The sequence below is a fragment of the Leptonychotes weddellii genome, chromosome X, assembly GCF_054177405.1.
Source record: "Leptonychotes weddellii isolate Sample4059 chromosome X, ASM5417740v2, whole genome shotgun sequence".
Classification (NCBI taxonomy): Eukaryota; Metazoa; Chordata; class Mammalia; order Carnivora; family Phocidae; genus Leptonychotes; species Leptonychotes weddellii.
The window spans coordinates 69214490-69241706 of record NC_138385.1 but is presented as its reverse complement, the minus strand read 5'-3'; the positions used below and the strand labels follow the sequence as shown (position 1 = coordinate 69241706).

Below are 27217 nucleotides of genomic sequence, written 5' to 3'. Positions count from 1 at the left end.
TTTATTTATTTATTTATTTGAGAGAGCGAGAATGAGAGAGAGAGAGAGAGCACATGAGATGGGGGAGGGTCAGAGGGAGAAGCAGACTCCCTGCTGAGCAGGGAGCCCGATGCAGGACTCAATCCCAGGACTCCAGGTTCATGATCTGAGCCGAAGGCAGTCACTTAACCAACTGAGCCACCCAGGCGCCCCAGCACCTGTTATTCTTAACCACTGTGCTAACTTATCAGTACAGCATCCTATACATGTATAAAATACATCTGATAACACTGGTTGCCTCTAGAAGGAAGGGAGAATTTCTGCTTTATACCTCTCTTTGCCTTTTGAATTTTTTAAAAAAGATTTTCTTTATTTATTTGTCAGAGAGAGAGAGAGAGACAGACAGAGCACAAGCAGGGGGAGCAGCAGGCAGAGGGAGAAGCAGGCTCCCCACTGAGCAAGGAGCCCAGGACCCTGGGATCATGACCCGAGCCGAAAGCAGTTGCCCAAGTGACTGAGCCACCCAGGCTTCCCCTTTTGAATTTTCTTAAAAGTATATTTGTTTATTTAATCTCTATACCCCACATGGGGCTCAAACTCATGACCCTGAAATCAAGAGTCACATGCTCATCCAACTGAGCCAGCCGGGTGCCACATGTACCTTTTGAATTTTGAACCATCTGGATGTATACCTATTTGTTAAACATCCCCATACACACACACCCTCGAATTCGCACAAATATGTAATGGATACCTCCCAGTTAGTGCCTTTTTGGCAAAAGAGCTTGGGTTTCGACATTCAATCGCTTGATTTTGAATCCCACCTTTAATATTTATTCCTGTATGACTTTGGACATGTAAAATAGTTTAACATGGTACCTATAGGGTTGCCGCACTGATTAAACAAGATAATCACTGTTATGTTAGCACAGAGCCAAATAAATGGTTCATTCTACTTCCTACACATCTCTGGAATCCACTAATTTCTCACCATGTCCTCTGCCACCTCCCCTGGCTAAGGCAACCATGGTTCCTGCCAATTTTAGCATCTCCAGTCTCTTCCCCCTCCCTTCTGTTTTCAGCACAGCCGTCAGAGCATCCATTTAAAATGCAGTTAACTATGTCACCACCCTGCTCAAATCTCTCCCATGGCTCCCCACTGCTTTTAGGAAAAGTCGCAGGGTTTAGAGACTTGGCATTGAAGGGTGTGTGTCATCTGGCCCCAGGTGGCCTCTCCCACCTCCTCTCTCAACAGTCTCCCTTCACTCTCTCTGTTCTGCCCATGACTTGCTGTGCCCACAATGCACCAGCCTAACCACCACAAGCCTTTGTTTTCAAGGCCCAGTGCAATCCTATATTCTGAGTCCCAGTCTCCAATTCCTGCTTCCTTCAAATTTCAGTCCTGGCTGGATTGACACAAATTATAAAAAGGAGAAATTCTTGCTCTGGGAGCTGGGATGAAACCCTAGGTCAGAACCTCCCCAGCAGTGGCCCCATCTGGGACCTTTCCCAGCACTGCTGCCAATTCTTTTGGAGTGGGGCTGACTGCCACCTTGGACAAGTCCTGTGGCATGTCTGAGCCCACTCAGTTTGGTCTGAGGGAAGCCCAGAACAGTGCTTGGCACAAAGCAAATGCCCAGTAAACCTTCACTTAGTTAATGAGACCCCAAAGGCTGGGTGATGACTACAGGCAGGGCAAGAAGCAGAAAGGAGCTGTGGGTTCTGTGCGGGAGGAGAGTGGGGTACTCTTAGGTGGTCTCAGGAAAACCAGGTGGGCCCTGAGTGGGTTCCCACAGGCTGAGGGCCTCGTCCTTTGCTGTCACCCATGTCTTCTGTCAATGGACTTAGATTTTCTTTCTCTTAGGCAGAAGGTAAGCGGGAGACAGGGTAATCCCAATTTAGTTTCCCGGAAATTCCTGATGCTGTCAGAGGACCCCTCTGCCTGACATATTATATACCAGGCTAAATCCAACCTCCGGGCCTTTCTATTGGCAGGACTCTACTCTTGAGTATTCTTATCCTTTCCATCCCATCTGTCCTTCCTCAGGCTGACCTGACTGACCCCTTGTGGAGTCTCTGACTTTCCCCCCACTCCTCATCCAAGCCCCCACACATCCTCTCTCCTCCTCCTTCCTCCATCTCTGTCCGGTCCCCTCCCCCTCCCCCCCCACCTCCACTCTGTCTCCAGCTTTTTTTGGCTGCTGTCTCTTCCTCCTCCTCCTCCCTCCTTCCCTGACGCTGAATAATCAGGCCTGGCTGTCCTGGTTTCTGGAAATATTCGTGTGTGGGCAGTGGCTCAGGGCTGAAGCAGGGGATGGATGCCTGGGGGGCGCTGGGCAGCCCCAGGCCCCCAGGACAAAGACACTGAAATCCAGGGCTGTGGTCCATGCCTGTCTCCCCCTGGGGAAGGGAGAGCAGGAGGTTTATTGAGCACTGGAGGAGGGGTGGGAATTCAGAGGGCATGGACACAGGCCATTTCGTCTCCCAGGTCCTCCTCATCGAAGCGAGAGAGGATCGATTCCTCATCACTATACAGGGAGCTGGTCCCTTGTGCCAGCAGGTCACTGGCGGCACTGTCCATCTCGTCCAGTGTCAGGCGGCACGCATCCGCAATCTCCTGCTTGGCCAGGGCCACAAAGCGTGGGTCTCGGGCGAAGAGGCCCAGGCCCTCGGAGATGAGCACCTGGGGTACAGATGGCATCAGAGTTGGAGAGGGCACAGCATGGAATCAAAGCAGTGGGCACAGAGGGCTCAGTGTACATAGATGATGCATCATCCGTGAAGGAGTGCAGGGAAGTCACTGGGGACACTGGTGCACACACATCATGCTGAGCAGAAGTCGCAGAGCAAAGGGATAGATAATCACATGCACAATGCAGAGACCGGAGGGTTGGGGGGGGCGCTTTTCCCTCCTTCCCAAGCTCCCACTTCTTCCCCTTCTCCCCCAACCCTCTTGCCCATGTCCCTTCTAGACTCACAGCTTCCACCAGGCTGTCAGCACTGCCCCTCTTGCCATGGCTGGAGTCCGAGTGGGTTCCAGGCACGTGCAGACAGGTGAAGGTGCGCAGCCGACCACTGGATTTGCCGAGGTATCCCTCCCCCGCTGCACCCTCCTCCACCAATAACAGTGGGGCATAGAGGAGCCGACCCCGTTGAGGAGGGGTTGCCCAGGAACCCTGGACCAGAATAAACACCAGGGGGATCAGGACTGATGGGTGGGATATGAGGATCTAGGACTCACCCCTGTGCCTACCTCTTACCACCGCCTACCCTCCAAACACAACTGGAATCAAACTGAATGCCTATATATCAGACTTGAGTTTATCCAAGAGCATAGAAGACCTAGCTTTAAATCTGAGCTCTGCCACTTACTGGCTGTATGATCTTGGGTAAGCCTCTCTGGGCCTCAGTTTCCTCATCTGTAAATTGGGACTAACAGCAGTACCTATCTCACAGGTACAGTGAGGCTTTTATGAATTCATTTTTTTTGGGGGGGGTGGGCAGCAAAGCAAAGTTTATTGAGCTCCCAAAGAGGGAGGGGACCCGAGAGGGTTGCCCCCCCCCTTTTTTTGCTTTTGTGAATTCATACATGCCCCATTCTTCAGAAGACATGTGGTATGTTTGATAAATTCAGCCTAGGCTAACTCCACCGCTCCAGACCTCAGCACCCCATTCCCCACCTCACCTGCGCCCTGCTGGGCCCTGAGTTGCGCCCACGATGGTAGGTGCCTGGGATGGGTAAATCTTCACAACTGCCCTGGCGCCGCAGACACTGGATAGTGAAGGAAGGCTTCCGACCTGGGGGGCGGGGGGGAGGCATGGGAGGGCAAAGAAGAATGTCAATGGCACCCCAGCCCTCTGCCTTGCTTGCTCTTGGGGGGCCCCAGGATCCATGCCCACTCTTACCTGCAGGTGTGGGGGGCAGCAGACGGCGGCGTGGTACGCTGTGTCCATCCAGGTATCTCTGGGGTCTGTGGGGTGGCAAAAGGATGGGGCGTGGGGGAGTCCCTGCCCGCTCGTCTAGGTAGGAGAGGCTGTGCGGGAGAGAGGGCTGGGGTTGAGCTCAGGCCTGGGCATGGGTGATGGGGTCCCATTAGTCCTGCCCTCCTGCACGTGGCTCATGGGGTCATCCTACATGTCATGGCCAGAGTCCTTGGTGGGGACTTCCTCTTCCTCATCCTGATTCTCCTGCTCTTCGGTTCCCTTGGGCTGAGAACTTCCTTCTTCTGGAATGGTGAAAATGAAACCCCCAGAGCTTCTCCTGGGGGAAGTGAAGCAAGTTAGACCAGATACCCCCACAGGTCCCCCTAATATGTGGCCCTGTGCTCCTGGTTCCTTCTTGTTCCATGCCCCATCCCCTACAGAAACACTGGGCTTTTGGGTTTTTTTTTCAATTGGGAAAACTCACATAATATAAAATTAACCTGTCATCATTTTTTAATATTTTATTTATTTCTATATTTATTTATTTGAGAGAGAGACTGGGGGAGGAGCAGGGGGAGAATGAGAGAGAGAATCCCAAGCAGACTCTGCGCTGAGTGCAGAGCCCAACTCAGGGCTGCATCTCATGACCCTGAGATCATGATCTGAACTGAAATCAAGAGTCGGATGCTTAACTGACTGAGCCATCCAGGCGCCCCAACCTGTCATCATTTTAAAATGAACATGGGCTTTCTTTTAGTAGATGTTTCTCATGGGAAGGACTCAGCATTTCAAAAAAATCAAAGTTGGCCTGTTGAAGAGACACCGTCAACACAGAAACTGGGGGTATATTGCGGGGAGGTGAGGAGGAGGCTGTAAACGCTAGGTGTGACTTCACTTCCTTCTTTCATTATCCCTATGAGGGAAGTGCTGTTATCATCCCCCTTTTACAGGTGACAAAATTGAGGACCATGGAAACTGAGTGACTAGCCCAAGGTCACCTAGCAAATGGCAGAGCCAGGATTTGAACTGAAACTCATTTAGTTCCGTGTTATGTGCTTTTTGTATTAAGCCTTTGCATTGCCTTTCTCATATGAATCCCTTCTTACCCTCTGTTCCCATCTGAGCCCTTGGGTCCCTTCCATCCTTCCCAAATTTCCATTCAAAGGCCCCCTTGCCCCTGAATTTCCCCCATGTAGCGGCTAGACCCTGCCTTCCCTTACAATATCCCACCAGACCCCTGACCATACCTGTGGCCATGGGATCCAGCCTGGGGTCCACTGGGCTGTCTGGAATTGGGAGCCCCCCCATCGTCATCACTGGGCCCAAGGGAGAGTGAGTCTGGAGGTCTGTCCCCAACAGGCAGAGACACAGAAATCACGGAGCTCCGGCGAGATGGGGGCTGGGAGCCCATTGGGGCCTGTGGAAGTCACAGGGCTGAATGTTGCCATTCATGTTACATCTAAGTCACTTGGTCAGTGACACAAGTCACTTGAAGTTTATGTCCAGTGACCTCCCTAGGGGCTGAATCTGGGTCTCACCCTCCAACAGTGGATGGTAGGTATCAAATAAACGTTTGCCTGTTGTAGGGGAGCTTCTCTGGGGGCCTCTTTCCCAAAGGCAGTGTCAAAGTTACATAAGGAATTAAAGCAGTCTTTTTTACAATCAAATTCCTTAGGGAAGTGAAAACTTGCCCTCACTTTGTACGTTTCTGGGTTCTTCTCATCTTCCTCCTCCTCTCCCTCCTGCCCCTCTTCCTCCTCCTCCTCATCTGTGTCACAAGTGAGGGCCTGCCTGATCTCAGGACCCAAGTCCTGTAGGCTCCTCAGACCAGCCTGTGGGGGTAGAAAAATAGGGAAGCAAGGCAGCTCAGGGTCCAAATCCCCCCGTTCATGAGCCTGCTCCCCATGCAGGAGTGTGGGGTGTGGTAAAGGGTCCCTCAGCCACCCCTGACCCTCTGTGAGTCCTGGGACCTCTGTTTCCTCGTCTGTGACATGGGTTCCATGAGATCCAGAGGGCAGTCAGCCTCAGCCCCAGTGCTCCTGCATACCCCTGCCCACCCAGGCCCCTCTCTGAAGACCTGAAGGGCAGAGGAGGTACTTGAGGGGGCCTCGCTCCCTAGAAGCCCCTTTTCTTTCCTCCGCCTGAATTTGCGGAAATAGTCCTGGATCAGAAATGTGGCGTAGAATTTGCCCACGGTGACCTCTTCCTCTGGGGGCAAGGGAGAAGAGGCAAGGTCACATAGGGGTCCTCTGTTCGCCCTACCCACAGCATAGACTCTCCTTCGCCGCCCCCCCTCCATCCAGTGCTAGTTTTGTGATGGTGAGCAATCATTTGACATTTGGACGGGCTCAAGGAATTGGGGTGGAGCTAGCTCACCGTCAGCAGGGGGGATGACCTCATCTAGCAGCTTCTGCTTCATCCGCTTCCAGATCTTTTTGATGACAATCCGCAGCTCCTGATTGGCTTGTTCCAGGTTCCCTGCATCAGGAGAGGATGTGGGGCATGAGCCAATAGGAGGAGCCCTTCACAGCCACTCCTTCCCTGTTGGAAGGGGCTTCACAAGCTTCTACCGCAGTCACACACCACCCCCATTGAACAGGTGGTAAAACAGGCCTGGAGAAAACAAAGTCACCCATTTTGAGGTTCAGAGCCAGGAGCCAGGCCCATCACTCAATGAGATTGATCCCTGCATCCTCCCCAGTGGCCCTCCTGCTCCTGCCCCTTCCCCATCCCTCCCATGCACCTTCTGTCTTGATCTTCAAGGATGTCCGAACCAGGGCAAAGAGTGTGGCATTGAATGTCACTGTCCCATCTGAGTTCAGGGGCATGTTCATCGCCACAAGTCTCTACACACACCAGGGACATGGAACCCACTTTGAGCAAATGCCAGGGATGAAGACATTGGATGCCCAGGGGCAGAAACCTTTGAAGATAAAACCAAGCACACCCTCCCCACCCAAGACAGGGTCCCTGCCCACCCCTGCCATGTGGTGGACAGCCCTCTCAGAGGTGGGAGGTGGGCAGGGGCACAGACCTTGCAGGCCACTCGGTGTGGGCACAGCTTCCCAAATCCCAAGGGGGGCTGGATACGTCTCAGCAGGGCAACCACATCCAGGTGCTTGATGCGGCCCCTGACACAGGTGGGGGTGGGTGGGAGGCACCGCTGGATTGGAGATACCTCTATCCCTTTCTGAAGACTCCACCAGCTCATCTCTACCTCCCCCCACCCTGCAACAACCCAGAGCCTGCCAGGGAAGAATCCGAGGGCAGTTGGGGAAGGCAGAGAGCAGAGGCAGTGGGAACCTTGAGGCATCTATTGGGTAATGGGAGGTACAGGTCAGAGGTTCTGGGGCTGGGGGACTGGGTGGGGCAGTGCAATCCCAGTTCTGTGGTTATAGGCTATACTTGGCTCCAGGGTCATATTCAGACCAGATCCTCTTGAATTCATCAAGGTGATGGGGGCCCAGGATGGACCAATCTCTGGTTAGATAATCAAAGTTATCCATGATGACAGCCACAAAGAGATTTATGATCTGTGGGCCAGTGAACAGTGGGGGTTAGCTGAAGGGCAGAGCCAGGCGTGGGGGGTTGGTGGGACACTGAGGTAAACTTATGGTTGCTGGGTCACGAGTCCCTGGGTTGATCCTTTTTTTTTTTTTTTAAAGATTTTATTTATTTATTTGACAGAGAGAGACACAGCGAGAGAAGGAACACAAGCAGGGAGAGCAGCAGGCAGAGGGAGAAGCAGGCTTCCCGCTGAGCAGGGAGCCCGATGCGGGGCTCGATCCCAGGACCCTGAGATTAACGACTGAGCCACCCAGGCGCCCCTCCCTGGGTTGATTTTATCAGACCAGCTCTTTCACCCGCTCTGAAGATCTGGGCTCCCCACCTTGTCCCCAGACCCCTCAGGGCCAGCCCCCATGGCAGTGGTGGTGGTTGTGGGGAAACCGTCCTCACCAGGAAGGCACAGAGCATGAAGAAGCTGATAAAATAGGCGATGGCAAAATTGCTACCACAGGTAAACTCCTCGCCAGGGCTGACGTCAGACTCAGGGTCACACCGATTCCCGGGAAGGCTGGCAAGCATTATCTCCTGCCATGCCTCACCAGTGGCACACCTGGGGGTCACACAAGGAGGCCATCCTGGAGGGGAGGCTATGAAGACGTGGCAAGTGGCATTGTGGGGGCTGGAGGGGTGAGAAGATGATCCACTTCTTGCCAGGGGTTACATCTGGCACAGATAGATTCCATAAAGCATTTCAATATTTTAAAAGCTGGTGTGGCCATGGTGACGGTCATGTTCATCGGGTATCCCCATTTCAGTCCCCATGTTACTGACAGGGCACTGAGGCTTAAGAAGAGGATATACCTGCCAGCTAGAAAAAGGATGGCTGAGGCTAGATTATTACACAAGACCCTTCAGGTCAGAGCCATAAAAGGTCTCAGGCAAAATAGAGCCCCATGCTGCCCTGTTATTTCTACAGCTCAGGCATTCTGGGGCCCAGACAGGGTGTGTGGGGACCCAAGGGCATGCTGGGGACCAAGATGACAGTGGAGGGGGTGTAGATGTCACCTGAACAAAAGCAGCACAGCCTGTGGAAAGGTCTGGAAGTTGTTGTTTCGGTTGATCTGTGTGCCATCCTGAAGAGCCACCTTGCCAAACATCTGTGGGTGCACAGGGCATGTGTCAGAGGGGCAAACCCATATGTTGCCCCCACAGGTTGTCACCCATTTCACAATTTCTAATACTCAAAAGATCCTCACAACCCTGACCTGCAGGCACTGCTGATCCCATTTCACAGACGTGTGGACTGACTCAGTGTCATCCAGCTTGTCTTTCAACCCACCACCCCCACTATAGGTGAATTCCTACCCAACGCCCCTCAGCAGAGGAGTGCCTGAGGGATGCTCCCTAGGGTCCCCACTTGCCTGCATCCCAATGACTGCGTAAATGAAGAATATCATTGCGATGAGAAGAGCCACATAGGGCAAGGCCTATGGGGGTGGAGAGGAGGATAGATATTCAGGTCCAAGCAGAGAACTATAAGCCCCAGAGAACTATAAGCCCCAGAAACTATAAGCCCTTGGGGGACACTGCTCCCTCAAGCCTGGGCCTGCGGAGAGATGTGGCCCATCCCCAAAGTGCCCGTGACTACCAGTGTCTCCCAAATGTGGACACGGTATTAAATACAATAGAATACGGTCAGTGAGGCCAAGGCATGTTGGGAATTAGGAGCCTAGAAAAACAGAGAAAACCAGAAATGGTAAATTGCAGATGGGTATGGCACACTGGGAGATGTAGTTCTTGGGGTGGTAAAGGGACAGGCTGAGAGGTGTGAGATGGGGGTGAGGGGTGGGCAAAGGGATGGGGGGGTTACCTGGAAGGACTTGATGAATGTCCAGAGCAATGTGCGGATTCCTTCACCTTTACTGAGAAGCTTGACTAGCCGCATGACTCGGAAGAGGCGAAAGAAAGTGATGGAAATGCGGGAACTGTCCTCAGAGCTCTGAGGTTGGGGGTGTGGTAGGTATGATCAGTCTACATTTGCCCCAGCCATCTCCCTGTCTCATGCCTAGGCCCTCCCAGCCCCCAAATCCCTCAGGACTCAGGCCCCAGGATGGTCAGGTAACCTTTCTAAGGACTCTCAGGAAGAAAGGAAGGGAGGGTGGGTGTGGAAAGAAGCATAGAGTCCCTGTTGTGAGGTGGGGGCTACCTCGCCAAGGTGACCACCATTCTGAAGGGAGATATGGCCAAGACAGAGGTGACAGAGGAGAGGATGAGATCACAGGCCCGAAGGGAGCAAGAACAAAGGGAGAAATGAGGTAGCAGATATAGGGGATGATGGTAGAGTCATTATTCAAGGGATGATGGAGAAGGTTATATGGTAGTGGATCAAGATGGTTGTGGGAAAAGTTGGCAATGAGGGTGGAAGAGAAATGAGACAGTACAGGAAATGATGGCAGAGAGCCAGTGGAGCCAATGGAGGAAATGATGGAATCAGTGGTTTCATGGAGATGATGGAGATTAGAGAACCGGTGGAGGAGCCAATGGAGAAGCCAGTGACGGAGACATGGAACCAGCACCATTGTCAATGGAGGTGATAGAGCCATGTAGTACCCAATGGAGGAGATGATGGAGCCAATGGTGGAGTCAGTGGTGATGACAGAGCCGTGAAAGATCCAGTGGAGTCGTTGGAGGAAATGGAGCCAATGAAGTAGTCAGAAGAGACGATGGAGCCAAAGCAGGAGTTGGTGGAGATGATGGAGCCAATGGAGGGGATATAGAAGCAATGAAGGAAATAACAGAAATAACAGGAGAGTCATTTTAGGAGATGGCAGAACCAGAGGATAGGTTGCAAATGGAATAAGGGAGCTGGTGGAGGGGGACTTTGGCTAAACCCGACAGGGACTCGGGAGATACGGAGCTAGAGTGAGGATCACTGAGTCTTCAGGAGTAGGGTGGAGGTAAGTGAGAGGCACCTACTCATATGAAAGAAAACCCTGGGGTTGAGGTGGGGGAAGGTTGGGTTTGTGGAGAGGCCAGTCCTTACGTTGACTTCAGTGACGGCAATGTCCACTACACTGCCCACCACAATAAGAGCATCAAATGTGTTCCAGGCATCGGTAAAGTAATGCTGTAGGCAGGAAAAAAGTAGAGCCTTGTCTTCTCAGAGCTAGCAAGCTAGCATAGGGGGCCAGTGGTAGGGGATATTGTAGAGGCAGGGCCCAGCTTGGACCACATGATGGGCCTGCATCTGGATCCCTCTCACTCCCTGGTCTCATGAGCCCTTGGTAGCTGCCCCCTGAGAGCTCTGCAAGGAGCTCCACCCCCAAGGAATTCACCCAGTGCAGGTGAGTCTAGGGCTAGGGGGGCACCTTAGGTTTGAAGGCGATGATTTTGAGCACCATCTCAACAGTGAAGAGGCCAGTGAAGACCATGTTGAGGATGTCCATGGCGTAGTTAAAGGGAGCAGTCTGTTCATAGTGCTGGGAGAGAAAACCAGGTGTGAGGACAGAGCCTGAGTCAGAGACCTTTCCACCTACAACCAAATATTTTCTGGCTTGGACTGAGGTGAGTCTGGAGACGTGGTAGCACTGTGCGTTGGCCAAACCCCTCACACTGTCTGTATCCCAACATGGATATTGGAAAGCCCAGCTCTCGATTTCCTAGCTTTCCTTGCAGCTACTTCTGACTAATGAGACAGAAACAGAAGTCAGCTTCCGTGAAAACTATTTTTGCTCTCCAATAAAGGGCTTAAATGAGGAGAGCTCCCTGGTGCAACCTTCCCTCCTTTTTCCTGCCTTGAATGTGGTTTTGATGCCTGGAGCTGTGGCAGTCATTTTGTGACCATGAAGCAACAATCTTGAGAATGAAAGCCAGCTTGTTAAGAATGGTGGAGGAGAAAGAGCCTGGATACCTGATGAACAATGATTAAACAGTCTACCTCTACACTTCTTGTTATATGAGGTAGCTACCATATTTTGTTGACTCCAATATGCACATCTTTTCACATTTGGAATCTCTGAAATTGGGGTGCATTTCACAATCAATGGCAACTTACGATGGTCATCTGCCATTTTCCCCACATTCTTATATCTCTTAAGTCAGGATGCAACTTCCAATTATTGGCCTTAGATTTGAAGAGATGTGGCAAATATTTTTATAGCTTAAGTCTCTGTCAGTTGGGGGTTTTATTACTTGCAGCCTAAAGCATTCCTAATGGTTCCCAGAGGATTGTGTGGACAGAATAGGGTAAGGTGTCTGGCAGGGGTCAGGGTGGGGAGCTCAGACCTGCATGGCTAGAGCAACCGTGTTGAGCAGGATGAGCAGGAACATGAGGTACTCGAAGGCAGCAGAGTTCACAGTGGCCCACACACGATACTGATGTGGGTTCTTGGGGATGTAGCGGCGGAGTGGCTGGGCCTTGAGGGCGTACTCCACACACTGGCGCTGCATATGGGTGCAGGGCATGAGTGAGCAGTGGGATCCCAAGGCAAGGGGGTGGTGGGGAGGGGCTGGAGGTCATAAGGTGAGGGGTCAGAGGTCACCTGGTTCTTGTCCAGCTCACAGTTTTGGTACTCCTGCTCGCCCTGGGCACGGAAGGTGATGATGACAAAGCCCACAAAGATGTTCATCATGAAGAATGCAATGATGATGATGTAGACAATAAAGAACACTGAGATCTCCACGTGGTAATTATAGATAGGGCCCTTGTCCTCTGCGTTTGCATCGATGGCCTTGTATAATAGACTGGGGAACCAGTGGGAGTAGGTGAGGAGATAGCCCAGCCCCCTGAGACCTGTCCCCGGACACCTTATAACAGACACTCTAGAATCTCCTGCTTGGCACCCTAAAGGCCCCAAATCCCCTGACCTAACCACCTGGGACCTCCATGCATACCCCAAGCAACCCCACCTAACCTCCCTGTATCAGCCCTCTGGAGACCCAGAGATACTCATACAACCCTCTAGAGCATCCCCACCCCGGTCCTCCAAGACCCTCAAATCCCTTAAGTTCCCATGGACCCCTAAATTCCCTTCTTTAGGCACCTGGAGATCCCCATGCAGCTCCCCAGAACTCACCCACAAGCCCCCAAAGATCTCTAAATCATGTCCCATCAACTTGAATTCCTTGCTTTCCGTGCTCCATCTTCCCAAAGATCTTCAACTAGAACCCCAAAGACTTGTACAGCTCTCTGAAAACCTCTGAATCTCCAGCGCCATCTCCTCTGAGACCTCCTCCAGTGCTCCCCTCCAGACCTCTACCTGGTCCCCCCCTAAATCCTACCCAGTCCTTTCTAGACTTCCTCAGAGACCTCTAGCCTTCCTAGAGACACCCCCTACCCAGTCCCCAAAGCACCCCCAGCCAACTTCTGGAGGACCCCCACCCAGTCCTCTGATATGCTTACCAGTCCTCAAAAAAACCCTATCCAGTCTCAAGAGACCTTTACCACATCCCAAGATACTTCCCATCCATCCCCAGGGAGATCCCAGCCTAGAGACTCCTGCCCTGTCCCCTGCCCATCCCTGGGGCCCTGCTCCTTACGCAGGCCAGCCTTCGAAGGTGGAGACAGTGAACAAGGCCATCATGGCTGAGAGGACATTGTCAAAGTTGAAATCACTGTTGACCCAGAGCCGCTCCCGGACCAGGGGCCGTGATACATCTCCATCAGGGTAGACCAGGAAGGAACCCCTGTGGATGTTGCAGACAGGCTGGGTGGGTGAGCAGGGGTGGGAAGCTGGGGAAAGAGGACTGGGGTCTCCAGCATGGAGGCAGCAGGGCATAGTGGTGAGGCTGGATAGCCGGGTTCAAATCCTGCCCCCGCCTCATTTACTGGCTGGGTGACCTTGGGCATTTAACCTCTCTGTGCTTCAGTTTTCCCCATCTATGAAATAAGGATACTAACAGAACATATTTCCTGGCTTGTTACAGGATTAAGTCACTCAAGGAGAATAGTGTCTGACACATAGTTTGTACCATATATGTTAGCTATCGCCACCATTATCATCATCGTCACCTCCCAGGAAAAAGTAATACTAATAATCAACATTTATCAGCACTAAGTATATGCCAGGCACTGTGCTTAGCTTTACATGTAGAAACTTTACATTGGAATACACGCTCCAAGTAGTAACTCATTTACTCCTCACAGCAACCTTGTGAGAGCTGCACTCTTTTCATCCCCATTTTTCAGTTAAGGAAAATGGGACTCAGCAAGGCTGAGAAATGTACCCAAGTCTCAGGAGAGGAATTTGAACCAGGAATGCCTGACTTCAAAGCCCATGCTTTCAATCACTACCTTCTACAGGAATTTCAAGATGGAAGCCTGGGACTTTGTGGCAGTGGCCATGGGTGGGGGGAGTGTTTGGGGATTTCTGGGGGGTCCAGAGTAGAATGTAGGTAACTCTGGAGAATGTGGAGAGGGGTTTGGGGAGGTACTGGGGGGTCTCTTAGGGCTTGGTGAGATCTGAGGGCCTCTGCAGCTCTTGGGAAAGTTCTGGGGGTGTGTTGTGGGGCCGTGGGGAATTCAGGGGGTTTCGGGGTCCTTGATAAAAACTGAGGGAGTGTCTGCAGTTCTTGGGAGGAAGCTCTAAGGGTTCCAGGGGACTTGGTGAGATCTAGGGGCCTATTTGGCCTTTGGGAGGGGTTCCGAGCTCCATGAAGGGCAGGGTTTGGGGCACTCACTTGCATTCTTGGGGGGTGTGTTTGGCTTCATCAGTGCAACTGTAGAATTTCCCCTGTAGGGAAGATATTTGTCAGGCAGGTTCATCCCTTACTCCCCACCTTGACCCGTGCCCAGGCCTCCCTCCAGTGTTTCCTCTCACCTTGAAAAGCTGCACACCAATGCAGGCAAACATGAATTGCAGGAGCGTGGTCACAATCATGATATTCCCGATGGTCCGGATAGCCACGAACACACACTGCACCACGTGCTGCAGGCACCCACAAATATGGTTAACAAGACTGCAGGCCACAGCAGCCAGGGGGTAGGGATTCTGGGTGTAGATGGGGCTCAGGCACTCGGGCTGGGGATATCTGGTCGTGGATCAGGGATATGCGGTCAGGGCCATGTGGAATAATGTTTACCAGGAAGGGATATGTGGCCACATTTCAGGAACTTGGGTCAGAGAAATGTGGCCATGGGTAAGGAATTTATAGTCACTTGTAAGGAACATGGGTCAGGCCACGTGATCAGTGGTCCGGGATAGGTGGTGACATGTTGGGTCCAGGCTGTGTGGTCATGCATCCGTGCAAAAGGCCAGTCTGATCGGAGATCCTGGCCCTAGGAATGGGGCAGCATATGGGTCCTGTGGGTTTGGGTAGGGTTGGGTTACCTTGAGTCCCTTGGCCCTGTTGATGGCTCGGAGAGGCCTCAGTACTCGGAGTACCCTCAGAATCTTCACCACTGAAATGGCGCTGGAGCTGTGGAGGGGTCAGTCCTCAGGCCCTGGCCCAGGTTTGGCCTCTGCTCTGGGAGGAATGGAATGGGCAGGGGGTGGGGAGGGTCACTCACTGGATGCCAAAGGAGATGAGGGACACGCTGACCACCAGCAGATCCAACAGATTGAACCAGCTACGGCAGAAGGAGCCTCGGTGCAGGAAGGCCCCAAACACTGTCATCTGGGGGAAGGGGAGGGGGATGTCAGGCTAGACTCTAGGTGTGGGGATAGAGAGGGGAGGAGGGTATGGAAACAGGAGAGGTGGGCTGTGGGGGCGGGTGCAGGGTGGTTTGGGGCAACTGGGGGTATGACTGGGGGCCTATTTGTTACCTTTAGTAGAATCTCCACGGTGAAAATGGAGGTGAAAGCATAATCAAAGTACCCCAGAATCTGGGGGGTGAGAAATAGGGGAAGCCACTGAGTCATAGCTGAGAGGAGTCCTAGGGGTATGTGTGTACATGTGTGCGGGCACGCATACCTTTCTGTAAGTTTTGCTGTACCTCCGTCTTCCTCTCCTTCCCTCCCTCTCTTTCTCCCTCCCTCTCCTTGTGCCCATTAGGACACCCCTGGGAGTGTTCCCCCAGCCCCCAGCCAAAGGCTCACGTGGTTGCGGAAGGAGTGGGCTCGGATGGGGTCCTCAGCGGCCAGGGACACACTGCTGAGGATGATGAACACCAGGATAAGGTTGGTGAAGATATGGTGGTGGATGAGGGTGTGGCAGGCCCTCCTCAGCCTGGGGAGTGGGAAATGGGCTGTGGTCAGAACCCAGAAGCACAGAGTTGATTGGGAGAGCCCAAGGGAGACAGCTCAGCCTCTTTTGCATCAGGCCGTGCACCCTGCCAGAGGTTTGGCTGCTCCCTGGCCCTCCACCTGCCCCAGCCCCTCCTGCCTCGGCCCCCCACCCACTCCCAGCACTCACGGGTTGGTTTGGCTGAGACAGAAGAAGGCACTGCCCTCGGGGATAGGTACCACCTTCTCCTTGGGGACAACTTCCTGCAGGAGTTCCACACGACCTGCACCTCCTTCCTCCTCTTCCTCCTCCTCCTCTTCCTCCTCCTCCTCCTCTTCTTCCTCCATGCCTGGCACCAGAAGAAGACCAAAAGACAGACAATTAATTGGAAAACCTATGTAAAGCACCTAGAATAGTGCTTGTCACGTGGCAAATTCTTCCCATCTCCCTGCTAGAATGTCAGCTCCTCAGAGAAGGGATTTTAGCCTGTTTTGTTCACTGTTGTGTCTCCAGCACTTAGAACAGTGCGCAGGACACAGTAGAAGCTCAGGAAATATCTGTTGAATGAACATCACCATCCTTGCAGTCCAATACACACGATTTTATAATAAAGGCTCTGAGGAGTTCTGCAGTAAAACAAAAGTGTTTCTCTTCTTTAATCTCAGCGTCCCAAATGTTGCTGGCCACATACCAAGCCCATTACTTTTATTTATTTATTTAAATTCAGTTAGCCAACATATAGTACATCATTAGTTTTTGATGTCGTGCTCAATGATGCATTAGTTGCGTAGAACACCCAGTGCTCATCACATCATGTGCCCTCCTTAATACCCATCACTCGACTACCCCATCCCCCCACCCACCTCCTCTTCCACCACGCTCAGTTTGTTTCCCAGAGTCGAGAGTCTGTCATGGTTTGTCTCCCTCTTGGATTTCTTCCCATTCAGTTTTCCCTCCCTTCCCCTATGGTCCTCTGTGCTATTTCTTATGTTTCACCATATGATAACTGTCTTTCTCTGACTGACTTATTTCACTTACAATAATACCCTCCAGTTTCGTCCATGTTGATGTAAATGGTAGGTATTCATCCTTTGTGATCAAGCCCATTACTTTCAAGATGATTCCTGAAAAGGCTTCTCCTCAGAAAGGAAGATCTCAGGGGTCAAGAGCTCTGTCTGGGTGCTGTCTCTAAGGTCCCACACCTCCTCCACCTGGCCCTGCCCACTTGCCTGCTCCTTCATTCTTTCTGCCCTCCTCTTCCTCATTCTCCCCACCAGGCACCTGGGGACAGAAAGATGGGGGTCACTGATGTTGGGGGATACACTATAAGATGGACCCAGGGGAGGCACAGAAGGAACAGAGTAATGGAGGGATGCACAGGCAGAGGATGGGGGTTAAAGACACACACATGTGGACAGGTATTGGTGGTAATGGGAGGTGTAGACCTAGTGCTCAGGCTTCTAACTCACCAACACTCCATTTTCCTGTGGGAGAGCCCCCTCAGTGCTCTTCTCCCTGTGAGAGAAAAGGAGAGTGATTGCTAAGGATTACAGCAGATAGGCGAGGCTGAGGGGGGTCAATGCAATCAGAACAGACCTTTCTGAGGTCCCATAGAACCTCCCTGCTTCGGCCCTCATTCCCACAGTCTGTTCTTTTCAGAGCAGCCAAAGGGATCCTGTTAAATCTTAAGTCTGGCACATTCTTCCTCTGCTCACACCTCTCCCATGGCTCCCACTCACTCAGAACAAAAACCAAAGTCCTCACCATGGCTCAGAATGTCCCCAGTGGGGTCTCCCTATTCCCCCATTTGAAATCACCTCATACCACTCTCCTCCTTGCTCACCCCACTCCAGACTCACTGGTTTCCTTGGTGTTTTATTGAATGTGCTGAATGTGCACCTCAGGACCTTTGCACTTGCTGTCCTCTTGTCTGAAGCACTCTTCCCCCAGATATTTTCATGGCTCACTTTCTCACTTCATTTGGGTGTCTGTTCAACTGTCACCTCTGTGTAAAGGCCTTCCTTGACTACCCTAACCAAAACAGCAACTTCCATTTCTCTCTATTCTTTTATTCCATTTTCTTTTTTCATTATATATCATTAACATATATTTAATTATGTTATATATTCATTTGTTTGTATTTTGCTTGCCTTCCCCAAATAGAATGTCATCTTCGTGAAGGCGAGGACTCTGTCTACCTTGACCCCTGTCGTCTCCTCAGTGTCTAGAACATGGCCTGACACAAAGTAGGTGATCAATGAATGAATGTTGAATGAATAAGGACCGACAGGTTGGATCTGGGGATATGGATTGCCAGGGTGACCGAGGCATCTCTGGTGGTGTGAGATGTATGTGTGGGGAGCCAGTCAGCGATCCCAGGGAGAGACTATCTTGGGGGCAGAGTCAGACATCACCTGCCCTTGTCCTTGGCAGCCCCTGCATCTCCGCTGGCCAGGTTATCCACAGCAATGGCGAGAAACACGTTCAGAAGGATGTCTGGGGTGAGCTCAGGCTGCAAAGGATAGAGAAGCAGCCTGCCTGTGGACTGCCCACATCCCCTTAGCTACCCCTTGTTCTACCATCACCCAGCCCCTCAAGGCTCCAAGGATACAGTTGCCGCAGATGAAGAGGATGATAAAATAGACACACACCAGCATTCCTGGGAAAAAGGGGCCACCATAGGCCATGATACCATCATACATGACCGCGTTCCAGTCCTCACCTGTCAGGATCTGGGGGTGGGAGTTCACTGTGAAGCTCTTTGGACCCTCCCACCCCATGGTTCCCCCCTCCCCACCCGACCCACCTATCCCATGGTCTCCAGACCCCACCTGAAAGACAGTGAGGAGGGCCTGGGGGAAGGTATCAAAGGTGCTCCGCTTGGTGTGGGTCTGGTCAAAGTTGAACTTGCCCCCAAATAGCTGCATGCCAAGCAGGGAGAAGATGATGATGAAGAGGAAGAGGAGAAGCAGCAACGATGCAATGGATTTCATTGAATTGAGCAGTGATGCCACCAAATTGCTCAGAGATGCCCAGTGCCTGCAGCAGAGATGGAAGAGGCAGGGTTGACATGTCCAGTGGTGAGTCAGAAGCCAGGGCAGGACTCCAGCTTGCAATGCGCTGGGGGTGGGCCAGGTCAAAATGAGCTTTGGAGTTGGGTTGAGGTGAAGATAAGATGTGAGGAGAAGGTTGAGTTTGGGGTTAGGGTGGGCATTGAGGGTGTAATGAGAGATTATATGGAAGCTGATGAAGCTAGAATTGGGTTTCAGGTTGGGACTAGGATTGGGGTTAGGGGTTAAGAGAGTATTTGGGGTTTTAGATGACTGAGTTGGGGATAAGGCTGTGGTTGAGGGTTGGGATAGAAGAGGGGATAAGGATGAGATTGGGTCTGGGTCTGGGGTTGCAGCTGGAGATAGGCTACTGGTTAGGAGTTAGGGAATTGGGGTTGTGGTTAGTGATGGGGATTGGCTTCGAGTTAGGGATGAGATTGGAGATGGGGTTGGCCTTGGGATTGGAGGTTGAGGCTGTAGATGAGCTTGCATATGATGAGTGGCTAGAGGTTGGCGTTGGAGATGGTGTGATGGTTGCGGATGAGTATGGATGTGAGTTCAGAGATGGGGCTGGGAATAATGTTGGAGCTGGAGTTGAGGTTGAGGAAGGGGATGGAAATGAAGTAGACACCCTCCCCAATGGACTTTAATCTCCACGAGGTGAGGGGAGCCTGGGTGGCTCAGTCGGTTAAGCATCCAACTCTTGATTCCTGCTCAGGTCATGATCTCAGGGCTGTGAGATAGAGCCCCTCTTCAGGCTCCTAGCCGGGCGTGGAGCTTGCTTAAGATTTTCTCTCTTTCCTTCTCCCTCTGCCCCTCTCCCCCAACTCGTGCTCTCTCTCTCTCAAAATAATCTCCATGAGGCGGGAACTTGTGTCTGCTTTGATTCCTGGTGTTTCTCTAGGGTCTGGAAGAGTGCCTGGCACGAAGTGGGCACTCAGTGGATATTTGCTGAATGAATGGTGGTGAGGCAGATAGTCACCGGAGCTGGGGAGGGGGCTGTCAGGGCTCTGCTTGGGGCCCCAATCCTCCCCTGCCCCACGCACCTAGTGACTTTAAAGATCCTGAGGAGGCGCACACATCGGAGCACTGAGATGCCCAGGGGCTGCATGGCGCCCACCTCCACCAGGGTGGTCTCCAGGATGCCTCCACAGACCACGAAGCAGTCAAAGCGGTTGAAGAAGGAAGAAACATAGGCAGAGGGGCCCAGACCATACAACTTGAGAAGCATCTCCACCGTAAAAAGACAGAGCAACACCTTGTTGGCATACTCTATGGGGAGAGGGGCAGAGGTGACTGGATTGGCCAATTTCCTCGGTGATGTGTAGGGAGGGGCCATGGGGCGATCTGGGATAGCTGGTATCAGGCCAGACACAGGCTGGTGGTAGGGCGAGGGTTAGGGATTGGGGTGAGTTTGTAGGTCAGAGTGGGTGAGGTTTTGGAGGGCTTGGAACTGGGGTGAGGGGCAGAGTCAGGGTGGGGGCCTCGGTCAGCCTCAATGAGTCCAGGAAAACTCCACTTCAAACGTAGTGTTAGAGTCTGGGGTTTATTTGGGATTGAGGCTGGTTTGAGGCTTGGGGGTCAGAAATGTGTTCAGTATTCAGGTTGGGGTTGAGATTAAAATGAATAACACTAAAAGCTAACACTTCTAAAATGTTAGCTTTATGTGGACCAAGCCATGTTCGAAGCACTTTTCACTTTAACTCACTTAATCCTTCCAACCACCCCATGAAGTGGATACGATTACTAGCCCCATTTTGTAGATGGGGAAACTGAGACACAGAGGGGTGAACCTGTCCAGACAGTGTGGAGTTAAGATTCCGGACTCTGGAGCCACCTGCCTGGGTTTGCCACTCACTAGCCAAGTCCTGGGATTAATCATTTAATTCTTCGGTACCTTGGTGCTCAGTACCGTGTGCCTTAGTACTTGCTTCACGTAAGGTTTCGGTGAAGAGAAATTGAGTCAGTACATGCAAAGTGCTGAGAACAGAGCTTGATGCACACAGCAAGTGCTCCAGAAGTGTAAGCTACAAGGTGGGATGGGACAGGCTAAGGTTTCTGCATTTATTAGGGCAGGAAGGCATTGTCTGGGGGTCTGAGGAACCCCAGAGATCCTGGATTTGGGTTTCTAGGGTGGAGGGAATTGGGGGCTGGGGAAGAGGGCTGGCAGTCTGGTGGGGGGGCGCACCCTGGATCTGGGTGAGCCACACGGGCTGCCCGTGGTGCTCTGAGGCGATGGTCAGCGTGTTGAGGAAGACGAGCAGCAGCACAGCCCAGTAGCAGGCGGTGGACTTCACAGCCCGCCGGCAGCGCGCCCGAAGGCCCCGGTTGGCTCGGCGGAGGCGGCGGCTGGGGGGAAAGGCGAGGTCCCTGGCTGAAATCAGCTACCTAAGCCAGGCCTGGGGGGCTCGGGTGAGGTGGCCTGGTGGTCATGGGGGACTTGGAGGTGGGGCTCACACAAAGCCAGGGGGCCCAAGAGTTCCATAACTTTCCCAACTCACCAGACCCTGGTTTTCATGATCTTGTTTCTGGAAAAGAGGAGGATGGAAGGTGGGCGTCATAAGGGACTAAAGGGCAGTCAGTGGCTGGGGTTGGAGGTCAGGGGCTGGGGTCAAGGTTAGAGGGTAAAGTAAGGATGGGGGTTGGGGTCTGGACTGGGTTCTGGGCCGGCCAGGGGTCAAGGGCTGGGGGCCCTCACAGGCAGCGTGTACAGCTGGCCAGAGCCCCCTCCTCTTCTTCCTCATCGCCTGGGGTCTCTGTCATCGAACCCGTGTCACTGGCTGGGAGGCTGGCTGCGGGCAGGGTGGGAATAGAGGTCAGTACATGAAGACCCCAGGGTTCCCCCCTTGGTTTGCTCCTCCGTCTACCCATCCCAGCCCCCTCCCCAATCTGGATGGACCCTCACCATGGCTGCTGGTGGAGCGGGTGGAGTGGCTGAACCAGCGCAGACGCCCATGTCTCCTAGCGGTCAGCTCTGCCAGCTGGGGCCCTGCGGGACAGGAAGGACAGTTGTGGAGCGTGGCCTGAGGCTGGGTTAAGGCCGTGGGGGGGTGGGGGGGGCTGTTATTTGGAGTCTTTGCTCTGGGTACAGTCCAGGAAGGGTGTTCTGTGTCCTAGGCTGGACCTGGGGGCTGGGCCAGTTGGGGTGGGGTCTCAGGAGGGTAGCCCACATGAGAGGCATCTGTGGGCAGGGAGTGGGCCCGCCTGGGGGTGCCTACGGGGGCCGGCCCGGCCCTCTTCAGCCATAGCACCAAAGTTGCCGTCAGCTGAGGGGTCTTCGATGTCCAGCTCCTCTGCCTGAGTGATCCAGTCCAGGTAGCCTCGCAGGTCCTCCTCCAACTGCTGCTTCTCCCGCAGCTTCTGGAAATCCCCTCGTGCTTTGGCCTTCTCCCTCTCCTTGGAGAACTCCCTGAGGGAAGAAGATGGAGAGCTAGGTGGGGGAAGCACCCTGGCTCCCTTGCCTTCACCATTCCAGCCCCACTGGCCTCCTTGCTGTTCTTGGACTATGTCAAGCACATTCTAGCTTCGCACTGGCGGTTCCCTTTGCTTGGAGCACCCTTTCCTCAGATATCCACATGGCTCATTCCCTCATCTCTTTCACATTTCTACTCAGATGACACCTCAAGGAGGTCTGTCCTGATTGTCCCTATCTGTAATTGCAAGATTTGCCCATTTCTATCCTTAGGCTTCCTTTCTTTCCATAGCACATATTCTGTATAAAACACTACATATGTGAGGCGCCTGGCCGGCTCAGTCGGTAGAGCATGGGACTCTTAATCTCAGGGTTGTGAGTTCAAGCCCCATATTGGGCGTGGGGCCTACTTGAAATAAGAAAAAATTTCAACAACCCACTACACATATGCGTGGGGTGTGGGGTGTGTGGGTGTGCGTAAACACAATCTGTTGTGTATGTTGCTATTATCTGTCTCTCCCCACCAGAATGTAACATCCAGGAAGACAGGGATTTTTTTTTTTTTTTAATTTGAGAGAGAATGAGATAGAGAGAGCATGAGAGGGGGGAGGGTCAGAGGGAGAAGCAGACTCCCTGCTGAGCAAGGAGCCTGATGCGGGACTCGATCCTGGGACTCCAAGATCATGACCTGAGCCGAAGGCAGTCGCTTAACCAACTGAGCCACCCAGGCGCCCAAGACAGGGATTTTTGTCTTTTATTCCATTCCTAGAATGGTGTTTTGCACACAGTAGATGCTCAATGTTGACTGACCGAATGAAGGGGTATTTCAGATGGGTTCTGAAAGGATGCCTAGGAGTTTGCTAGGAAGAAAACAAGTGGGACAGGGGCTGAGGGGCAGTATGGGGGGAGGTGTCTAGGCTCCTCACCCACTCAGGACACCAAGCACAAGGTTGAGGACGAAGAAGGACCCAAAGATGACGAGACTCACGAAATATACCCAGGGCAGCTCATACCCCATGGCATCCTGCATCTGGGGAGAGAGAGGACATGCATCTCTCAGGATACACAGATGCTCTCGCCTGAGCTCAGGGAGGAAAGGCAGGTGCAGTCTCGCACTTTGTGCCCGTCGTCCACCTCACCCAGTAGAGCACATCGGTCCAGCCTTCCATGGTGACGCACTGGAAGACCGTCAGCATGGCGAAGAAGAAGTTGTCGAAGTTGGTGATGCCTCCGTTGGGCCCTGCCCAGCGCCCGCGGCACTCGGTCTGGTTCAGGGTGCACACACGCCCAGATCCCGAAGACGCGCAGGGCGACGGGTCCTCCTCCGCTTCCACGTCTGTGGGAAGACTGGAGCTTTGTGTTCTGCAGCCTGCCGACCCACAGTCCCTGCTACCCTGGAGCCCCGCCCACCTGAGAAGTTCAACTCAGGGTTCGAGATTTTTCTCAATCGAGGGCAACTGTAAGCTCCTAACTCTGCTAGATCAGGATTCTGAGTCCTAACTACGGGTATCTGGGGAGTGGAACTGTAAAACTTGCGGTGGAATCTTGTAAATAACCGTGAGCCGTGAGCCTGGGGGAGGAGTCTTGTGAATTGGGAAGGGTCTCTTGAAAAGAGGGCGGGCGCAAGGCTTGGGCGGGAGTCTGGATAAAGGGCCTGAGTACTTGGGACCAGTTCCGGAGGATGGAGTCAAGCGCCAGGTAGGGTCTTGGCCTGTGGGTGGAGTCTTGTGATGGGGCGGAGCTATTGGCAAAAGGGCGGCTGTAGCCCGGGATTGAGGGCGGAGTCTTGAATAAGGGGGTGGGGCTTGTTATCTTGGGGGGTGGAGCCTGCGCCTGGGGGTGGAGTCCTGTGGATTTGAGTGGGTTTTTCTGAGAACAGGGTGGGGCCTAGGAACCAGTGGAGGGGGGTGTCCTGTCCCGGGAGGGGTGGAATGGCTGACCAGATCCCAGGAAGTAACATGTCTTGTGCATGCGTCCAAGGAACAGCTCGAGTCCGATGATGGCATAGATGATGATGACGAAGAGCACGAGCAGTGCGATGTGCAGCAGCGGTACCAGCGCCTTCATGATGGAATTGAGCACTATGTGCAGGCCTGTGGGGACAGAGGGGCTAGGTCGGCCTAACCCCCCTCCGTCGCCCCTCCCCCACCTCCAACCTCCGGGGGCGTGCCACTCACTTGGGACCCCAGACACCAGCCTCAGCGGCCGCAGCACCCGAAACGCCCTCAACGCCTTCACATCGAAGCCCCCCGGCTTCCCCCCGGTGTGCAGGGTGTCCCCCGGCCGACCAGGGCCCTGCTCCAGTAGCACGCTGAACAGCCTGATGGGGTAGCACGGGATGAGGAGGCCGAGGTCGGGCCTGGGGACCTCCCTCCACCCCTCCCTTCTCAGAAAAGCACAAGTCCCCGTAACTGGAAATGCGAATAAGTTTAAAATATATTAATATTCCTGATTCTGGCTGCCAAATGGGGGCAGTCGGAAGCAGATATTTCCCTGAGCCCCGAATTCAGCGGGCCTGGGGTAGGAAGTTGAACTAAGGTGGGGGTGTCCCCTGCAGACGCGCACCCGACCACAACGATGATGAAGTCGAGTAGGTTCCAGCCATTGCGGATGTAGGCGCTGGGATGGAGCACCAGCCCATAGGCCACAATCTTGAGCACAGTCTCCACAGTGAAAATCACCAGGAATACATACTCCACTTGCTCCTGAGGGCGGAGGCCGGGGGCGGGGCGGGAGAGTGGGGAGTTATTTGGGGGTGGGGCTTGAGGGGGGCCGGGGTTAGGGAAGCATAGTCCGGGATCTAAGGTTGGCTGGATAGGAGAGGGTCATCTGAGTCAGCGAGGAGCGGGGATGGGGGGCTTGAAGGGTTGTGGTGTGGTTCTACTGGGGCTGTATCCGGCTTGGGGCGGGGGGGGGGAGGGGCTGTGCGAGCCTCACCAGGTTGTGGTTGGCAGTGTTGGAGTCATCCTCTGGGAAGGGGATGTAGACCCCCAGGGCTACACAGTTGGCAAAGATGGTCAGCAGGATGAGGATGTCGAAGGGCCTCAGGTGGACAGTCAAGGACCCAGGCAGGTAGGTCTCAGCATCCCCACATTCCCTTGGGGCCCTCCCCATCCAGTGCTGACGCTTGACCCAAGGCGACCAACCCTGACATTCCCAACCCCTGCCCTGACCAAGGCTTTGACTTTGAACCCCCTAGAAACCTTAGCCATCCCAACTCTTGCTTTGATTTAGTCCTTGACTCTTGACACTCCTCCTCCCCCCAGTGCCTTCACCTTTCTCAACTCACCCTCTAATCCAGTTCTAGACTCTTGATCCCTAGTGACCTCAGCCTTCCTCCATTCTAGCCCTAACCTAATCCTTGACTCTTGGTACCCTGGTGACCCTCACCCCTGAGCCCTGCCCCTGGTCTTCCAGGATGCTTCCACTCCACAATGCTGATGCAGGATCGCCGCAGGGGGTTGGCCAGGGTGAGGCAGAAGAGCGCCCGGGGTGACCGCTGAGCACTGGCCACTGCCACTGTCTTGTGCTTACTGTGCTGAGTCCTTCGCTTAGGGGTCTCCAGGCCCGCCGCCCCGCTGATTTCTTCGCCCCCTGATGCTGGAGGCCCAGGGCACAGCCCCCATTCAGGACCGGGGCCTGCCCCATTGGCTGGGCTGGGCTCTGGGGTGGTGTCTGTGTGGAGAAACCGAGTCATGGAGGGAGGGGGGGTATTGGGGCAATCATGGTTGCCTCCTTCCTGATCCCATCCCTGTGTCTGGGGGAAGGAGAGAAGAGCATGTAAAATTAGGGAGAGTTGGGGGGGTGCCTGAGTTAAGAGTTGGGGGGTAAGAGTTGGTGTTGTAGTTGATTGGGGGTAGAGAGAATTTGTAGAGAAGGGAGGGTGAGATTACATTTCCAAGTAAAGTAGGTTTTGCTGTTAGACTTGATAGGGAGTTTAAATTGGCATGAGGTAGGATTAAGTTTATAGCTGGAGGCAAATTTAGGGTTAAATTCGAGTGGTGGATTTTGGATTGGATTTAAATACAGGTAGGAGTGGAGTGTGTGAGTTGGGATTAGAATTAGTATCAAGGTTAGGGTTAAAGTTAAGTTTGGATGGGATTTGAATTTGGCATTGGGGTTTTCAGCTAAAACCATTCCCAATTCCTGTGGCCTCGTTCTAGCCTCTGAGGGGCAGTAGGTTGGCTTGGTTAAGATCCCCAGTGTTGGATGGGCAGTATGGGGAGAGGTGTCTAGGCTCCTCACCCACTCAGGACACCAAGCACTGCCGACCCACAGTCCCTGCTACACTGGAGCCTGAAGTTGAAATCCTGACTCGACCACTTGGTAGCTGTGTTCAGCCTTGGGAAAATTATGCACCCTCCCTGAGCTTCAATTTCCTTATCTGGGTAATGGAAAGATAAGAGTACCTATATTATAGAGTCGTCGTGAGGATTAAGTGAGTTCAGCATTCAGAACAATGTCTGGCACAGAGTATTATTCCCATTTTGCAGGTAAGGAAATTGATGCAAAAAGGGAGGTGATTTGATGAAGTGGCTGAATTGGGATTCAAACATATGCAATCTCTGACTCCAAGCCTTCATGACTTACTGCCACCATCAAATGTGTTCATTCTCTCTCTCTCTCTTTAGTCCTTAAAAATTGATCTGCGCTCTTTTTGGAGAGTCAGAGACCACTCACTAACAGTATTGATATCTAGATGTTGGGGTTGAAGTTAGATGAACTTAGAGCTCATACTAAGGGCTGTATCTACATTGGGATTTCGACTCTAACAGGGGTTCTCCCTCTGGTTGGTAAGGTTTGTGTTAGGATTGAGCTTGGGGCTGGCTTTGGAATTGGACTTGGGGTGGGCACTAGGATGGAGGTTGGGGCCAGGATTAGGGTTGGGATTCAGTTGGGAACTAAAGCTGTGGATGTGGCTGGGAGGCCATGGGGGCAGGGTCTGAGTCAGGCTGAGCGTCGGGGTTTAGGTGGCAGTAAGGCTATGTTTGGTTCTGGCTGGGATGGAAACAAGGTGATGTGGTTCTGGTCCCCGGGTGGCTCTCTGGGGGTGGGATCCTGTTGGGCAGTAGAGGGGCAGAGGGGCAGAGGGTAGAGCAGAGCCTAGGCTTGCTCCAAGGGTCTGCAGGGGTGGAAGGCTGCTCTCACCTTTCCCGCCTTCAGATGCCGACATCCTCCTTTC

General features: G+C 53.2%; 1 protein-coding gene across 3 annotated transcripts; it reads right to left on the bottom strand.

Moving 5' to 3' along the window:
* Positions 1–2431: 2431 nt before the first annotated feature.
* CACNA1F (calcium voltage-gated channel subunit alpha1 F) lies at positions 2432–27208 on the bottom strand. Of its 3 annotated transcripts, none has more exons than XM_006738398.2 (48): positions 27134–27208; positions 25550–25554; positions 24973–25078; positions 24601–24740; positions 24213–24355; positions 23976–24128; positions 23175–23371; positions 22962–23065; positions 21842–22032; positions 21529–21612; positions 21322–21415; positions 21125–21151; positions 20812–20972; positions 19670–19895; positions 18405–18612; positions 18185–18305; positions 17988–18069; positions 17043–17088; positions 16803–16854; positions 15763–15922; positions 15447–15576; positions 15174–15233; positions 14918–15024; positions 14739–14826; positions 14229–14336; positions 14089–14141; positions 12949–13095; positions 11952–12153; positions 11695–11853; positions 10779–10889; positions 10454–10537; positions 9617–9637; positions 9281–9409; positions 8832–8897; positions 8476–8567; positions 7861–8020; positions 7309–7436; positions 6938–7034; positions 6647–6749; positions 6280–6381; positions 5981–6111; positions 5601–5735; positions 5151–5320; positions 4115–4240; positions 3886–4013; positions 3665–3777; positions 2958–3155; positions 2432–2662 (listed from the first exon to the last, which is right to left on the bottom strand). In XM_006738398.2, exons 1-48 carry the CDS (start codon positions 27206–27208, stop codon positions 2432–2434), a joined length of 5754 nt encoding a protein of 1917 aa, XP_006738461.1. The 3 variants fall into 3 exon arrangements, with proteins under 3 accessions (XP_006738461.1, XP_006738459.1, XP_006738460.1); XM_006738396.2 differs by having other exon boundaries at positions 25458–25710; positions 27184–27208; XM_006738397.2 differs by having other exon boundaries at positions 21875–22032; positions 25458–25710; positions 27184–27208.
* Positions 27209–27217: the final 9 nt, after the last annotated feature.

Bases quoted from the DNA above. Each gene is read 5' to 3' on its own strand.
- CACNA1F (XM_006738396.2), bottom strand. From the start codon at position 27,208: ATGTCGGCATCTGAAGGCGGGAAAG. The intron at 15,234-15,446 runs GTGAGCCTTTGG...CTCACCCCCCAG, and splicing joins CCCACTCCTTCCGCAACCAC to ATTCTGGGGTACTTTGATTA. The intron at 11,854-11,951 runs GTGACCTCTGAC...ACCCATATGCAG, and splicing joins GTGAGCTGGACAAGAACCAG to CGCCAGTGTGTGGAGTACGC.